Genomic DNA, 18,099 nt, shown 5'->3' on the forward strand with positions numbered 1-18,099 from the left:
AATTCTTTTTAATAACAGTATAGAGTTAAAATAATAGAAATGTGGCAATATAAAGGCCTTTATTTTAAAATGACACATCAGAATGGTTTAATATTAATTGATTGAAATCTACAGATGGTGTACTATCATTATAAAGTGGAATTATTGTGTGGAAAATAGAGAATTTCTTTTAATAACAGTCTAAATTTAAAATAATAGAAATATTACTATATAAAAGTCCTTTATTTAGAAATTATACATCAGAAAGGCACGGGCCTCCTCTCACTTCTGCTATGTTTCAGAGATCAACATGGCATTTTGTTGCCACCTGACGCTGTGAGCCTTCGGTTGGAGTAATGGAAACATCGCCTAATTTGGAGGAGTCTGGCAAGTGGTGTTACATCACTAAAACAAATCAGAAGCTTTTGAGATTTAGGGAGAGGAAAACACCAGCTGAACGTCTTTATACCTTCTTTTGGAGGCGGCTTGCGAACATTTTAAATAGGTACCGACCGATAAATGCCGACAGCTTTAATTTATGAGGCCACTACCTTTAATCTGTTACAAAAAACTAAATGAATTCATCTTAGTTGCTGAATTTAATTAATTTATTTTCTCCTTTTTGCTCCCAATTTATCATAGCCAATTTGTCTTCTGCTCCTGGAGACCCCGATCACCTCAGAGAAGGGTATTTTTGCCATACACACACGCTCTCTCCAACTTTGTGTGCGCCCATATTTGGTGGATTATTGTGTGAGGCCAGTGTTGCGCATGGAGAGTCACACACTTATCTGTACAAACCAGGGTCCTTACACGGCACCACAGATTTTGACACCTTTTCGTTCATTTTTTTTCCCACCATGCAGACTTTAGTGGGCAATTTTGTTTTGCTGCAGGCACTATTGATTGTGTCCGAACTGAGATTCGAACTTAGGGAGATCAGAATCCTAGCTCTGGTGTGCCAGCGGAAAATTCCACTGTGCCAACGGGGTGCCAAATAAAGGCATATTTAATGAGACTTCCCACTCACTCTTCTTTCTATGAGGGCTTCTTGGCACACCTGCCAGGCTGCCTTTGTAAATAAGCAATACATGGTACTGTAGCCTGTACATATACCTTTTGGTGTTGGCACTGGGGTATTGTAACTGGCGTAAGTCGCTGTTGCAGTCCTCATATGGCTTTCTCTCCATCACACACAGCCCACTGTGTCTGTTGAGCACCTACGGGGGGCTAGTATCTTAGACTTCTATGTGACCTGCACACGAACCACAGGTGTGAAAACGCCTTAAAAGTTTAGGGTGAGTGATACAAAAACTCATCATAGCCAGACATAAAATCTGGCATTTAGAGAGTATACAAGTGCTAGTCACTTTTGCACAATGTTGAGGGAACGTTCGTGAGGGAACGTTGAGGGAACGTTAAGGGAACGTTCGTGAGGGAACGTTGAGGGAACTTTTGTGGGGAAACGTTGGAGGAACGTTCGGGGGAACACTGGGGGAACGTTTGTGAAGGAACGTTGAGGGAACGTTCAGGGGAAACAATGAGGGAACGTTCGGGGGGAACATTAGGGAAACATTCGTGGGGGAACAACGTTCGAGGGGGAACATTGGGGGAACGTTCGTGGGGAAACGGGGGAACGTTTGAGGGGGAACGTTTAGGGAACGTGAGAGGGAGAACGTGAAAAGGGAACCTTGAGGAAACGTTTGGGTAGATTGTTGGGAATGGTTGGGTGAATTGTTCAGAAAACGTTTGGGTTTTCAACAATTCACCCAACCATTCCCAACAATCTAACCAAATGTTCTCTCAACAATCCACCCAAACATTCCCTCAACAATCCACCCAAACATTTTCTCAACAATCTACCCAAACATTCTCTCAACAATCCACCCAAACGTTCCCTCAACAATCTACCCAAACATTCTCTCAATAATCCACCCAAATGTTCCCTCAACAATCTACCCAAACGTTCCCTCAACAATCTACCCAAACGTTCCCTCAACAATCCACCCAAACGTTCCCCCAACAATCTACCCAAACGTTCCCTCAACAATCTACCCAAACGTTCCCTCAACAATCCACCCAAACGTTCCCTCAACAATCTACCCAAACGTTCTCTCAACAATCCACCCAAACGTTCCCTCAACAATCTACCCAAACGTTCCCTCAACAATCCACCCAAACGTTCCCTCAACAATCTACCCAAACGTTCTCTCAACAATCCACCCAAACGTTCCCTCAACAATCTACCCAAACGTTCTCTCAACAATCCACCCAAACGTTCCCTCAACAATCTACCCAAACGTTCCCTCAACAATCCACCCAAACGTTCCCTCAACAATCTACCCAAACGTTCTCTCAACAATCCACCCAAACGTTCCCTCAACAATCTACCCAAACGTTCTCTCAACAATCTACCCAAACATTCCCAACAATCTACCCAAATGTTCCCTCAACAATCTACCCAAACGTTCCCTCAACAATCCACCCAAACATTCTCTCAACAATCCACCCAAACGTTCCCTCAACAATCTACCCAAACATTTCCTCAACAATCTACCCAAACATTTCCTCAACAATCCACCCAAACATTCTCTCAACAATCTACCCAAACGTTCTCTCAACAATCCACCCAAACGTTCTCTCAACAATATACCCAAACATTCTCTCAACAATCTACCCAAACATTCTCTCAACAATCTACCCAAACGTTCCCTCAACAATCTACCCAAACATTCTCTCAACAATCCACCCAAACGTTCCCTCAACAATCCACCCAAACGTTCCCTCAACAATCCACCCAAACGTTCCCTCAACAATCCACCCAAACATTCTCTCAACAATCTACCCAAACGTTCCCTCAACAATCCACCCAAACGTTCCCTCAACAATCTACCCAAACGTTCTCTCAACAATCCACCCAAACGTTCTCTCAACAATCTACCCAAACATTCCCAACAATCTACCCAAATGTTCCCTCAACAATCTACCCAAACGTTCCCTCAACAATCCACCCAAACATTCTCTCAACAATCCACCCAAACGTTCCCTCAACAATCTACCCAAACATTTCCTCAACAATCCACCCAAACATTCTCTCAACAATCTACCCAAACGTTCCCTCAACAATCCACCCAAACGTTCCCTCAACAATCTACCCAAACGTTCTCTCAACAATCCACCCAAACGTTCTCTCAACAATCTACCCAAACATTCCCAACAATCTACCCAAATGTTCCCTCAACAATCTACCCAAACGTTCCCTCAACAATCCACCCAAACATTCTCTCAACAATCCACCCAAACGTTCCCTCAACAATCCACCCAAACATTCTCTCAACAATCTACCCAAACATTCTCTCAACAATCTACCCAAACGTTCCCTCAACAATCCACCCAAACGTTCTCTCAACAATATACCCAAACATTCTCTCAACAATCTACCCAAACGTTCCCTCAACAATCTACCCAAACATTCTCTCAACAATCCACCCAAACGTTCCCTCAACAATCCACCCAAATGTTCCCTCAACAATCCACCCAAACGTTCCCTCAACAATCTACCCAAACATTCTCTCAACAATCCACCCAAATGTTTTCTCAACAGTCCACCCAAACGTTTTCTCAACAATCCACCCAAACATTCTCTCAACAATCTACCCAAACATTCCCTCAACAATCCACCCAAACATTCTCTCAACAATCTACCCAAACATTCTCTCAACAATCTACCCAAACGTTCTCTCAACAATCCACCCAAACATTCTCTCAACAATCTACCCAAACATTCTCTCAACAATCCACCCAAACGTTCCCTCAACTAATCACCCAAACGTTCTCTCAACAATCTACCCAAACATTCTCTCAACAATCCACCCAAACGTTTTCTCAACAGTCCACCCAAACGTTTTCTCAACAGTCCACCCAAACAATTGTTGAGGAAACGTTGAGGGGGAACGTTAAGGTAACGTTCGTGGGGGAACGTTGAGGGAACATTCAGGGGGAATGTTGAGGGAATGTTCATAGGGGAACGTTGGAGGAATGTTTGTGGGGGAACGTTTGTGGGGAAAGGTTGGGGGAACGTTTGAGTTTTCAACAATTCACCCAACCATTCCCTTAACAATCCACCCAAACGTTTTCTCAACAATCCACCCAAACGTTTTCTCAACAACCCACCCAAACTTTTTCTCATAGCAACTGATGCATCTAATAGAACAAACTGCGCATGCCCTGCAAAATTCGAGCCTGTTTGAGGTGGGACGCATCAGCTTGGCACTTGTGCCCCCTGCAGGTTCCACTCCCTTACATTCAACTTTAACAATTCCTCCAAGAACCGAACCATCTCTGAGATTGGAGAACCATTTGGGGACTAAACAAGGCAGAATGAGCCTCATATGAGTTCCTGCCTTAAAACTGCACTAGTCTTGAATGCTCTTCATCTTCCAAATATAGTCTCAAGCTATGTGGTGCAATGTAAGGGGAGCAGATACAAGCAATGCACTGGTTATGAGCACTGGTAAACTATGCCACTGATGCAAATTTTACTTGTAATGGGTTTACAAATATTGCACACAGTACAGACATGTTTTATTAGTTTATTTCATAATGATGATCTTGATAAGCGACTGTTTATTACGACATGTAAGACAGATCAGGATTGATAAGTGTGGTCAATAAACACCTTTGGGATAAAATGGAACATTGATTTCAAGCCTGGCCTTCTTATCAAACATCAGCGCCTGAACTTACAAACGCTTATTTGACTGAGTAGCACATATTTCTGTAGACACATTCCATTATAATGGAGGCTGTTATAACTGCAAACGTGTGTGTGAGAGAGAGACTATGATTCTGCTTTGCCCTTTGCACCTTTGCATTGTGTTTTTTGATAAAACCTTTTCTGTAAATAGAACCACAACCTCCTATCAAATCTGCTGTTTCAACATCATTTTCATCTGAACAGCACTTTTATTTTCTATCAGTGTTTTCTTTCTCTTTCTCTTGTACTCAGCAAAATTAGTGCTCACTTATCAGTTTGAACAATTTATTATGTAGCACACAGCAGTACAGACAGTTTATAGTGGGAGCAACGTGTGTTCGTCCTGGAGGTCTTGGTCCAGTCCTCAGCTCTGGCCTCTGTCTGTATGGAGCAAAACTGAAATGATGTTTTAAATGTTCAGGTACATTCAATTTAATCTATATTGTCAATAAAATGATCAGTTCATGGCCACTTTAAGAGCACTCTTACATTTTTAGTATTCTTCAGACATAAATGTGCAAAAGGTCGATGAATCTGCAAAAGTCAAAGTTCACTGGCAGTCATAAATGAAGTCACACAAAGCTATTGCACACACTAACGTTGATTTAGCCCGAGTTACAGAGAGAAAACACACTTTTAGAATGATTTAAAACTGAGCTTTTACTGGATATTCAGCTGGAAGGGTTTGTCTAGTTGTTATTTTAAAAAGACACAAATGTCCTCCAAGCTAAAAGAGGCTCTTCAGGAATGGGAAAGTCTGGAGAAAGAGTTCCAACAAATTCAGGTAAGATTGTCAACATTTGTTAAATTATAGGTGCTAAAGAAATGTTCTTTGTTAGTGCCACAGTACAAACATGTTTGGTTCACTAAATAACTGTCTAATGGGTGGCATTTATCTAGTTTTTTGGTGGCACAATAATCGGTGAATTATTTCCCAATACTAGTCCTTTTGTGTAAACTGAGTAGTTGTTCATTGTATTACAAACAGCATATAGGGTTCTCTATAAAAATAAACTGCTTCTGCAATAACATTGTTGTCTTTTATTAGTGTTTCTTCTCCTCTAATATTGTTGTTTTTACAAGAACATTTTTAAAGATTGTAGTTATGTTATTCACTTTGTTGATGGCCTTGTTAATATTTTATAGTTCAGATAAGTCAAATAATTGTAAGTCAAATATCCTGCTGGAGTGGAGTGGAGCACAAAGAACTATAATATCATTAAACATGTATAACAGTTATGACCTTGTTGGTATAACTGGTAAGATATTTATGTCCATATAAATATGGCTAGTTTTACACACTCTTTAAAAGCTACAAGGTTTTGCCATGGTCTGGAAAGAACCCAAACTGCTATCTTATGCAAGGAGAAAAATTGTCTACAATAAATTTATGATTGAAATCAAATTCAAGCAATACTGGAGCAGAAACACTGCATTGCACCAAGTGAAAATACAGAAAGCATTAGTAACAATCAAAGAACAAAACAAAGAGCACTAAACAAAACAAAGTGCAACTCTGCAAGCTACTTTTTTGGCATTAATCGGCCATATCTAAGCAAGGGATGCGTCATCACCTAATCGCCGCTGCAACTCCCAATGTGTGGACAAAGTGCCTACACATGTGATGAGAAATATTTAAGTCTAGAATTGATGCGTTGAAAAAACACCTTATAACGCATTATAATATTATACCCTTAGGAGACTCATCGACTGTATATGCAAAAGCTGGATGAAGTCTCCAAGCTCCAGAACAGCTTTACTGCCTCCATCACTCACCAGAGGAAGAGCTTAAAGGACGTGTCTCAGTCTCTAAGGAAGTAAGGAGCTAATGCACTATATAGCCAAAATTATGTTTACACCTGACCGTGAGCTTGGTGTACATCCAGTTTTACACCTTGGCCATTAATATGATGTTGTCCCAATCTTTGCTGCTATAACACCCTATATAACACCCTACAAAACCCTGGGGGCATTTTTGCCAATTTATTTAAACAAGCTTTTGTGAGGTTAGGGCTCTGTGCAGGCCACTGGGATTTCTCCACACCAAACTCAGCATGTCATTTATCTTTATGGACCTTGCTTTTCATACAGTAGCACACTCATTCTGCAACAGGAAAGAGTCTCGATAATTTATTTAATGTAATTAATTTCATACAGGTGACATGGTGGCTCAGTGGGTAGCACTGTTACCCCATAGCAGGAAGGTCCTGGGTTTGATTCCCAGGTGGATCTTACTATGTCTTTCTGGGTTTCCTCCCACAGTCCAAATACATGTAGTCAGGTTAATTGGAGCTACTAAAAGTTCCAGTGCATTTTTGACCTGTGATAGACTGGTGACCTGTTTGGAGTGTTAACTTTTGCCTTGTAATTTGTACCCTCAGCGGCTCTGATTAGGTAAAACAGACAATCAATGAATGAGTTTATACACCTGTAAGCAATAGGTGGGGATAAAACAATTAAGAATGGTGTCCACATACTTTTGTCAGTATAGTGTATATCTCAAACTTTTTCTTTTGTTCTTTTGTTCTTTTGTTCTGTGCTTCATAAGAAGGTAGCTTTCCCCTCTTTTGTATTTGGACTCTTTGTCATTTTTGCTTCTGTTCACAAACACATTTTGCTCATGCAGTTAAGCAGTGAGTCACATTTAAAATCTGTAATTACAGACTAGGCAAAGGATTAATGGAAGACGAAACAAAACATGTGGAAGAAATCAAGGAACATCTCCGGGAGAGGCCTGGCATATTTCAGCAGATGGAAGCTTTTCTTCCAAAGAAAAATGGGTAATACAGATTTACAAGCACAAATATTACTGTATTATGTGATTTTATGTGATCTATGTTCTTATTATTGGAAAAACTTTTCAAACATTGTCTTTTTTAAAGGCTGTATCTGAGTCTTGTACTTGGGAATGTAAACGTCAATCTTCTAAGCAAAAAGTCAAAGTAAGTAATCACATATAAAATCAAACTCTCCTATTCGTGTTCACAGAAATGAATAAACAAATTCATAAATGACAAGACATGCTTGCACCCAACTTAGTTATAGAGTGTGACTGCAGTACTGATAGATATCTGAGTTACAGGATTTACTGGTACAATAAACACATGCTCTATTAAATGTCATTCATTCCTTTTAATGAACTGCTCAAACCTGATAAAAGTCTCAAGTCTATTCTGAAAAACGCCATGCGCAAGATGAAAATCACTAGGCCAATTTGTCAATCCATCACACAAGCATATCACTAAGCAATTTAGCTTTCGAGAACCAAAATACATGGAAACACCAACAACAAAGGCTTGACATAAACACCATTGAACAGCATTATGATAAATATGGGTGTTGATTTACTGCTAGAACTCATTATTGCTCTTTTGACTGAATGGGTCCAAATTTCCACAGGCTTCCCAAAGGATTGAAGGCTGGTATGGTTGCAAAGGAGTGGGATCAACTATTATTAATGTTCATACTTTTAAAATGGGTTTCCAACAAGATCATGGTCAGGTATTCACGTACTGTAGGCCATACTGAGTGATTCGACCTATTTGTATTCCAAATGCTGATATGGATTATTTGAAGAGTTTAAGGTTGCTAAGCCACACTCAGTAAGAAAGGTGTGCATAACTTGGTCGCTCTATAAATTTGTACTCAAATTCATAAACATTTAACTTATCCTGGCCAAATTTGCAGAAGTAATCACAGTTCTGTTGTCTCACTGAATGTGTAAGTCTGCTTTAAGTGCTGTACAATTATTTTGTTTCATGGTGGGAAAAAAGATTTGAGAGAAAAAATAAACTGGTGACGTCAGGACTATAATAGTGGTTTTACTGTGTTATTCCTTAATTAAAAAGAAACACTATAATAACACGTTTCAAAGTCTGCAAGGTCCTAGTTGGGTTAGATGTGGCAGAAGCAATGAATGATGGTGAGTTTGTACTTCAGTTGTATATATGGTACATGGGCCATACAATTTTATAGCTTCTTTCTGGCCCTGGACTGAGGAACATGGCTGTAAGAAAGAATTTCTGCATTGGATTAATCCTACCAATAGGTGGGAGTATATGATTCTCAGTTGGACAGAATTCTTGAGTCCAAGTTCAGCTCTGGAAGGAATTTCATTTATTCTTTGCCTTTTGATGTAGGGCTGCATACAAGGACGAATATGAGAAATTCAAACTGTATGTGACAGTGATTCTGCTGCTGCTGGGGTTCATCTGTCAGTTCTTCACCTACAGGTACATGTAAAGGACTGTATTGTTCAACATTCTGTATAAGAAATAGCCTATATGAGCAAAACTATGTAGAAATATACCCTTCTAATTATTTAGTCCAGGCGTTTTAACCACAACCACTGCTTAACGCTCAATCTAAAACCAGTTATATAAAATAAAGTACATGTTTCCAACTATGAAGCAATGTCTATTCCTGTTCCAGCAAGACTTGGTCCCTGTGCATAACATCACAGGTTTGCAAGCTTGGTGTGGAGGAACTGAGAGATAACAGAAGATAAGATTGCTGCTGATAAATCTAAAGCTATAACTCAATAAATGACATTTCAATAAACCTCTGGATCATATGAAACATAAAAGGAGAACTTTATCGGCCCATTGGCTGGTTCAGGGCTCTTAACATCACACTAATCTTCCCCAACATTAAGTCCTTGGCTAGACGACAACATTATGGGAAAATGTAATGGGCCATAAAGGTGTTCTATACATTTCTGAAGCCGGGGTAAAAGCATCGCTGTGGCTTTTCAGAGAATGACATTCTAGGCATTCTGAGGCCCCTTTAATTGTAAGAGGGTGGGTAGTCACTAATGTATCAGGTCATGATATTGGCATATCCGATCATCTGTTTATTACATCATGCATTTCACTACACACTGCTAACCCCCCCTCTAAGACCCTTCTCTCTTACCGTAATATCTCCTCTGTTGATCCGTTAGCTTTCTTCTCTGTCCTGGAATCTTCCAGTTTACCTCTTATTACCTCACTACATTGATGAGGCCATCTCTGTTTACAATTAGTCTATGGCCGATACCCTTAACACCCTTGCTCCAGTTATAACTCGGTCTGTGCCCTCCTCGCATTCCTCACCCTGGTTTACTGCAGAACTTCGTGGTTTAAAAACAGCTGGTAGGCGTCTTGAACATCTATATAGGAAAACAGGCTTATACGTACACCATCAAGCTTATCTGGATCATCTGGTCAAATATAAAGAGGCTTTAAACAATGCTGGCACCACCTACTACACTTCTACAATTACAAAGGCAGGCCTGGATCCCAAGCGACTCTTTACTACTGTGAATAAACTTTTACGTCCCCCCTCAGACTCCCTAGCTCCATCATCGGATTTATGTAATGCATTTCTTAACTTTTTCAAGGACAAAATTTCAAACATCTACCAGGATATACTGAATGATCACACATGTAAATCACTGCTCTCATCTCCAATCTCTTTCGGTGCTTCCTCTTCCCTGCACACTTTCTCGTCTTTTGCATCTGTCAATCCTGTCTGCGTCACTAGAATTATAACAGGTTCCAAGACCACTACCTCACTCCTTGATCCTGCTCCTACAGTTCTTCTCAAGCAAGTTATTTCTTCTTTGTTGCCCTCTATTTGTCACCTCGTCAACCTTTTTCTTGAATCCGGTCATGTTCCGGTAGCTCTGAAAACTTCTGTTGTTACTCCCATAACACTGGGCAACAATTTTTTGCAAAAGTTCTGTTTCCTTGAATTTTTTTGGTGATTGTGACAGACCTATTCGAGCTGAACACAGATGTAGTTTCTGATTGTCTGTACCACCTAGACATTTTGAGAAACATGAGATTAAGTTTTACTGATTATAACACATTAAAATCTTATACATGTCATTAGCTCAACCGAGCTAAAAGTGTTTTGCTGCTGATTTTCATTTCTACTCAACATCTGTTGCATCTCATATTAGTGTCCAGCAATAGTCAGCCAGTATTGACGGATTCCAGTGGCCTTGGTAACATTCCATTGTGGCAATGTCTTGGTGAACGCATTTGCCATGCTCATCACTTACTGCACCAAGATGAGCAGTGAAGGAATCCAAGTGTCAATGCAGGAAATGGATTTTAAATGACATGTTGCACTTCATCACTTTGTAAGCTTAAAGAAGGCTGTCAACCAGTTTGATGAAGTTTGGCAGTCAATAGTCGCAAAAGAAAATTTTCAGCAACCATCCTTGAATCATTTCCAAGCGATTTTCTCAGGTCCCACCACCAGATCATTCATGATGTGTCAGATTTGTGGACCTACAGAAATGCCTTCACTAATCTTGGCATCAGTTATTCTCGGGAACACTTGTCTTAAATAACGAAAACCTTTCCCCTTTTTGTTCATTGCTTTCATAATTTTTCTCCTCAGCCTGAGTCTTATGTAAAGTGGAGGCAAAAATATCTGGAGTTAAATTCTGCAAATTGGCCAGTTCTTTTTAGTGTAATATGATTTTTTTAGTGGCTGTGTCAATCGCAAATGAAGCAGCAATACTTGGTATATCTGAGCTGCAATCCAAGAAGCAGTGCCACTTTGAATCTCCAGATGTTTCAGGTGTAGTTGCTGTACTTGATGTATTTCAACAACAGTTCCATGTTCTGATATGTTTTCTTGATGTGTGCAGCATACCAACAGGTACTGAGGAATATACATTGCCTCTGTGTAACAAGACAGCCTTGTGTCTTAACAATCATGAATCAATAAAATAGTATGTGATAGGAAAAATTCGAGGTGATTTATGTTATCAGCGGCTCAAAATACATAAGATGCACCCGAAAGTGTTCAAGAAACAAAATCTCTGTTGACCAGTGTAATTAAAAAACCTGATTTAGATAGCTCCATATTAAGTAACTACAGATCAATATCTAATCTCCCATTTATTGCAAAAATTCTGGAACGTGTCGTGGCATCCCAGCTACTAGACTACATGAATTCTAACAATCTTTTTGACACCTTTCAATCTGGTTTTCTTGCCCGTCATAGCACAGAGACTGCACTTTTGTGTGTACTCAACGACCTTCTTATTTCCTCTGATAAAGGTTTTGCTTCTATCCTTTTACTTCTTGATCTTACTGCTGCTTTTGACACGGTTAACCATGAAATTCTCATAACCCGGCTCTCTGACATTGGTTTTTCCGGCATAGTTTTGACTTGATTTAACTCTTATCTATCTGATAGGCATCACTTCGTTGGCATATGTAAACACACATCTGATGTTGCTCCTGTTAAGCAGGGTGTCCCCCAGGGCTCAGTATTGGGACCGTTGCTGTTTCTTATTTACATCCTGCCCCTTGGTGAAATTTTCCGTCATCATGGGTTAAATTTTCACTGCTACGCTGACGACACCCAGGTTTATCTAAACCTTATACCATCTGATTCTTTTCCACCCCCATCCCTCACCGAGTGCATCTGTGATCTCAACTCATGGCTGTGTGCAAACTTTCTTCTATTGAATGCCCATAAGACGGAGTATCTCATTATTGGCTCCAAATTGGCTGTCTCTTCTCTCACTAACACATCCCTTACTATTGCTGGTATCTCTGTTCAGTCTTCGGCTAAGGCACGTAATCTCGGGGTGCTGCTCGACCCTCCCCTGTCATTGGAGCCACATATCAATTCATTGGCAAAGTCTGCCTTCTTCCAGCTTCGAAAGGTCACCCGTTTGCGTCCGTTCCTTTCGTTTAAAGCTGCTGAGACCCTGGTACATGCCTTTGTCACTTCAAAACTTGACTATTGCAATTCTCTCCTTTATGGACTCCCTTCAAAATCCCTCCGACCCTTGCAGATTGCTCAGAATGCTGCTGCCCGAGTACTGACCCGGTCAAAAAAACATGAACATATCACCCCGGTACTTGAACAACTCCACTGGCTCCCTGTCAAAAAACGTATCCAATATAAAATTTTAGGGCTCGCTTTCAAGGCACTTCATGGTCTGGCTCCCTTGTATCTGGCTGATCTTTTACATCGCTATGTCCCTTCCCGCAGGCTAAGATCGTTTGATGCTGGTCTCCTTGTTATACCCAGGTTTAGGTTGACCACCATGGGTGGTAGATCATTTAGTGTTGCTGCCCCGACACTGTGGAACTCTCTTCCTCTCCCTCTTCGTCTCTCTTCCTCTATCTCTGAGTTTAAATCTCTTCTTAAAACGTTTTAGTTTACTCAACACTTTCATTCTCGTGTTTTTATTTGATTGTTGTTCTTGACTGTAACTACTATGTGAAGCGTCCTTGGGTATTATGAAAGGCGCTATATAAGTTGAATGTATTATTATTATTATTATTATTATTATTAGTCAGGTTCACTATTTTACTAGTGTGACATCTCTGATTGGCCATAAGACTTAGCGTGAAGTCTTGCAGAGGAGTAGAATCAAGCTTGTAATTATTAGTCCTATAACAACTGATTAAAGATGTTTAGTCAAATCTGGAGCATGATCGTCCATACATGCTTAGCTTCTATGTATGAATCTAATACTGACTTTACATATGTCAGAGGGGTTAGCCAGCAGCCCCTTCGGCCAGCAAAAGAAAAAAAAAGAAAGAAAAATTAATGGATAAAAAATAATTAATTTTAAAGGTTGAACATTTTGTAGGTGTAGTTTATTGTGCACAAATATTCACAATTTGTCTTAAGTAGTTTTATTCTATAGACACGATTGCAGAAAATGGACCAGTGTCAGTATGTTTTTGCTTTTGATGTTCTATAGGTTTGTGGATGCACTTCTAAATTTTCTCTTGGTCTGGTACTACTGCACATTAACAATTCGTGAGAGCATTCTCATCAGTAATGGATCCAGGTCAGTTTATTTTAATTGTCTGCATTGGCTAGACACTAAAACACTAATACCTTACTAGATAAACAGCTCCTTATTGCAAATATATAGTATAAACATGGTCATGCGTTTCATTTTAGGATAAAGGGCTGGTGGGTGTTCCATCACTACGTATCAGCTTTTCTATCTGGTGTCATGCTGACTTGGTAAGTTCACAGTTTATCAGGTGCTCTGTAGCGTATGCTTTTGATGTTGGTGCTTGTGAGAAGAATAATATGTTATTGAAATAAAATTTAAGTTTCCCTTCCATAAAAACACCTAGACAATCCACACTTTTCTGTTCAAATCCCCCAAATTCTTCTCAGTTTTTTAGCATTTTGCACAGTGTGTGCTACAAAGCCAAAATATGTGAATACACCTCTTAATTACTGCTGACACTAACACTTAGTGCACTGGTGTAAGCTGGTGTATTTTTGGTGTAGACACTGCAGTATTTTACAGTCGCATGCTGAACTGTTTCTCCTCAGGCCTGAAGGAGAGATGTACCAAATGTTCAGAAACCAGTTTCTCGCCTACTGCTTCTATCAAAGTAAGTATTAAACAATACATCAAAAGCTGGGTCCATGATACGTCTAACATATAGGAGTAATACTTGGTCCCTTTTGTTTCTGCAGGCTTTGTGCAGTTCCTTCAGTATTACTATCAAAGTGGGTGTCTTTACAGACTGAAGGCTCTGGGAGAAAGACACAACATGGACTTGACAGTGGGTAAGAGGACCTGCTTCTCATGTTCCCCCAATTAGTGTTTACATAAGTGTTCCTCTGTTTCCTGCATGGTATTAGATGACTGACTGGTTGTGGCTTCCTCTGTCTTTCTGTATATCCTCATTTTGATATAGTTTCTGTTCTCGCAAGTTTTGCTTATTCAAACCACATAGATTCTTGTGTTTATTGCATTTAACTAAATTGTAGCACAATAATTGTCTATACTGCTAAGTTTTGATCACAAAAGTGTAATAAAAATGTCTGTTAAATTAATAAATTGTACTTTGCAGAGGGATTTCAGTCATGGATGTGGCGAGGGCTGACCTTTCTGCTGCCCTTTCTATTCTTCGGTCATGTAAGTTTGCTTTTTTTGCTAGATGTCGACTGTCATATGAGATAAATAAACATGGGACATCACTTTTGTTACTGTTGTATATCTTTCAGTTTTGGCAGCTTTACAGTGGTGTCTCCCTGTTCAGAATGGCTAAGCTTCCTGAATGTAAAGAGTGGCAGGTGAGTTTTACGTTCCCAGAATGCCTTATAGTGGCATATAATGATAGAATGGTGAAACTGTGGGTGGCAGCTCTGTTCTAATGTTCATTGTTTTGAAATAGATTGTCCACCTTGTTTGTTTGTTGCTTGTTGTTAGGTGTCCTCACACTTTCAGCAATATAGCGTATATTGGAACTTTTGATTTATATAGTAATAAAGTAACTAATAAAGTGGCAACAAAGTCTGTAATGAAGATGGATTTTTTTGTATTCTCTGGTTTACTGTTATTTCTCTTCTTTGGCAGGTTTCTATGTGTGGACTTTGCTTTCTGGTATTATTTACAGGCAACTTCTTCACTACACTCGCAGTGGTGCGTCACAAGTTGAAAAACAAGCAGCAGAAAAAGAATCCATAAAGTGTGTGTCCATAAAATTGGTTTTACACTCCATTTGGCATCTGACAAAATGTATAAAAATATAGTAAAACCTGGGCACTCATGAGTATTTAATCATTTAAAAGATGTTATTGTGTAAGTATGTGCGCTTTAGAAAAAATATGAACATCATTGTTTTTTTAGTACTGATGTGTAACCCTGCTTCACTGATGTGACCTAATTCAGTTGAAAACATGTAATTTGTGCTTGTAGAAATAAATACTCTATATTTAAATTATAAAGCTCGGATTTACTGGTTATGATTTTATGTTAAATAAACAGAAAATGCATTTTCATCTTTACATGAAGGTTTATGGTTGGCACGACAGTGAAGCAAATTAAATGGTGATTTTACCTGATTAATTTTGCTTGATGACACTAGAAAATCTCCACTTCACCAAACTATTATACTTTATAGTGGTGCGTAAATCTAACATTAAACATATTTTAATCTTATGAAAAAACTAAAATGTGTGAAAAACATTTGACAACAAAGATGTCATAAAATTGCTAAAATTGCCAAAACAATATCCCCCCACAGTTATTAGTCATTTTATATTTAGGGCTTATAACTTTCATCTTAATGACCTGTAATATAAAATATTTTGTCGTATAAAGTTTTTTGACAGTACATTCCCATTTTTTTAATTTATTTCAGGTGCTTGGGTAGTGTAGCGGTAAATTACGCTAGCCTCAGGATTTCTTCCAGAGTTTAAATCCCCAGTGGTGCTACTGGCTGGTCAGGAGTGTACACATAGATATAAATTGAAAATGAACTTTCTGATTCAATATCTAGCTTGAGGAAAAAGTGGGTAGAAACTTTGGAATATCTGCTAATTCATTTCTTTTTATTTTTTACATTTTTGATTTATGCATTTCTAACGTAATACTTTGTAAAACTGAATTTCTTCAGTTCCAACACAAATATAGACATAATTTATGCATTATTCTAGTAAGTCTTGTAGAATAAATAGTAGTGAAAGCAGTTACCTGGAAAGTGTTGCAAAGCCATTTCTTAGGCTCCGGACTTAGGCTCTGTACACAAGTGACCAGCCTGGTAAAATTTCACCCATGGCTGGATGCTAATTTATCCACGTCACAAAGCTTCACAAATGTATAGTTATAATTACAGTTGTATAGTTATTATTTACACATCTTATATTATTATTACTGTTATTACTATAATATATACATAACTAATTTTTATTATTATTAATATTATGATGCATACCTAACTAATCTTTTATTAGAGACATTTGGTTGCCTTGTACCTGTACTGAGCAATGACAATAAATATCTATCTATCTATCTATCTATCTATCTATCTATCTATCTATCTATCTATCTTTCTATCTATCTATCTATCTATCTATCTATCTATCTATCTATCTATCTATCTATCTATCTATCTATCTATCTATCTATCTATCTATCTTATCTTATCTTATCTTATCTTATCTATCTGTCTACAGCAAAAACCACTTATTATTATTATTATTGAACCCTTTTATTAAATAATGTAAACAATGTATTATTTTAATTAAAGAATTAAGGTGTTAAAGCTACACTCACTTTTAAAGGTGAATAAAATCAAATATATAACATACATTTTATGATTCGTGTTTTGTTTAAAGGAATTCTGCACAGATCACTGACTGACCTAAACTTCATTTAACACCTTTGGGATAAATTGGAAAGTCAGTTGAAGCCAGGCCTTGTCCTGGAACATTGATGCTGTAAAATGCCTCATAAACTCTCTTTTAACTAAATGAGCAAAATACACCCCAAAATCTTGTGGATAGCCTTCCCAAAAGAGTGGAGGGGGACTCCATATTCTCCATATTATGGAATAGGATGTCCTACAAGCTTATGGTCAGGTGTCCACATACTTTTGGTCATTGTTTTAGCGTACAGAAGGTAATTCACACATGGTTACTTTCTCAGCAATAGTACTCAAGTATGCGTATAAGTACGTATTTAAGACTTGCTAGAATGTACTATGTAGAATGTTAGTATGCTAGTATGTGTGTCGGACGTTGACCTACATAACACCTCCTCCTTCTCCCACAATTCCACTGTCAAAACAACATGGCAGCCTCCTGATGGCGTATTTCTAATCTTTTATACTAACTTATCTGCAAGTTATCGAAACTTACAGCGTTTACTTGATATTATATTGTATTGGAATGAATAATGTTGTTTTTAACTTTGATTACTATTTTGCTGCATTTCGTGGCGGCCGCTGAAGTACCAGGTGAGTCGTGTTAGCATGTTAGCATATTAGCATTGGGGCTTGCACGCTGTTGCTGCTAGTTCTCCTATTTTACCCTCAGTGACACAATGTTTACACGTTAACTAAATATTTCTGTTGTTTTTACCTAATTACCTAAAATGTACATAGAACAGGCTATTGCTTTAAAAGAAAATGCAGTTACTTTTACTGTGTCTTTTACATACCAAATATGCGTTTACATTTGGTATGTAAATCACTCAACAACAGCTTTGACTCTTTTGTAATGGCTTTCAACAAAAGTTTGAAGTGTGTTCTGTATTAATTTATGTTCATTCAGTCAAAATAGCATGTATGACGTCTGATATTAATGCGTGTACCTTAAGCACCCAAACTCAGTAATTAGAAGGGGTGTCCTCATACTTTTGGCTATACAGTGTAGCTAAGAAACACAGACCTGTTTTCTACATGTCTAATATATATCTGTGGATGAGTTGAAATTTGAGTGATTCTGAAGGATGCATAACTGAAAGCACTGAGATACAGACAGGTCATCCAGGCCCTAAAGCAGCAAAGCATCCTTCCATTATACTACCACCACTATGTTGTTAAATGCTTTCAGCTTAATGCCACTTGTTACAGCACCCATGTCTG

General features: G+C 38.6%; 2 protein-coding genes across 3 annotated transcripts in view; both read left to right on the top strand.

The window, feature by feature from the left end:
* Positions 1–300: 300 nt before the first annotated feature.
* tmem120ab (transmembrane protein 120Ab) lies at positions 301–15,451 on the top strand. Of its 2 annotated transcripts, XM_063016541.1 has the most exons (13): positions 301–484; positions 622–667; positions 6,434–6,552; positions 7,399–7,515; positions 7,618–7,677; positions 8,875–8,967; positions 13,461–13,550; positions 13,667–13,732; positions 14,054–14,115; positions 14,201–14,293; positions 14,581–14,645; positions 14,735–14,803; positions 15,087–15,451. In XM_063016541.1, exons 1-13 carry the CDS (start codon positions 336–338, stop codon positions 15,195–15,197), a joined length of 1,140 nt encoding a protein of 379 aa, XP_062872611.1. In that variant the 5' UTR covers positions 301–335; the 3' UTR covers positions 15,198–15,451. The 2 variants fall into 2 exon arrangements, with proteins under 2 accessions (XP_062872611.1, XP_062872612.1); XM_063016542.1 differs by lacking the exons at positions 301–484; positions 622–667 and adding an exon at positions 4,704–5,519.
* A 1,957-nt stretch (positions 15,452–17,408) lies between these two features.
* Positions 17,409–18,099, top strand: part of tyw1 (tRNA-yW synthesizing protein 1 homolog (S. cerevisiae)) — a 29,823-nt gene continuing 29,132 nt past the window's right edge. Inside the window, exon 1 of the mRNA XM_063016696.1 lies at positions 17,409–17,469. Coding sequence (XP_062872766.1) covers positions 17,409–17,469 — 61 coding nt within the window. The remainder of the gene's footprint in view (positions 17,470–18,099) is intronic.

The sequence above is a fragment of the Trichomycterus rosablanca genome, chromosome 20 (assembly GCF_030014385.1).
Source record: "Trichomycterus rosablanca isolate fTriRos1 chromosome 20, fTriRos1.hap1, whole genome shotgun sequence".
NCBI lineage: Eukaryota > Metazoa > Chordata > Actinopteri > Siluriformes > Trichomycteridae > Trichomycterus > Trichomycterus rosablanca.

Excerpts from the sequence above, each read along its gene's own strand:
- tmem120ab (XM_063016541.1), top strand. The coding sequence starts at position 336 with ATGGAAACATCGCCTAATTTGGAGGAGTCTGGCAAGTGGTGTTACATC. Across the intron at positions 8,968-13,460 it reads TGTCAGTTCTTCACCTACAG|GTTTGTGGATGCACTTCTAA; the intron begins GTACATGTAAAG and ends GATGTTCTATAG. Across the intron at positions 14,646-14,734 it reads CCTTTCTATTCTTCGGTCAT|TTTTGGCAGCTTTACAGTGG; the intron begins GTAAGTTTGCTT and ends TATATCTTTCAG.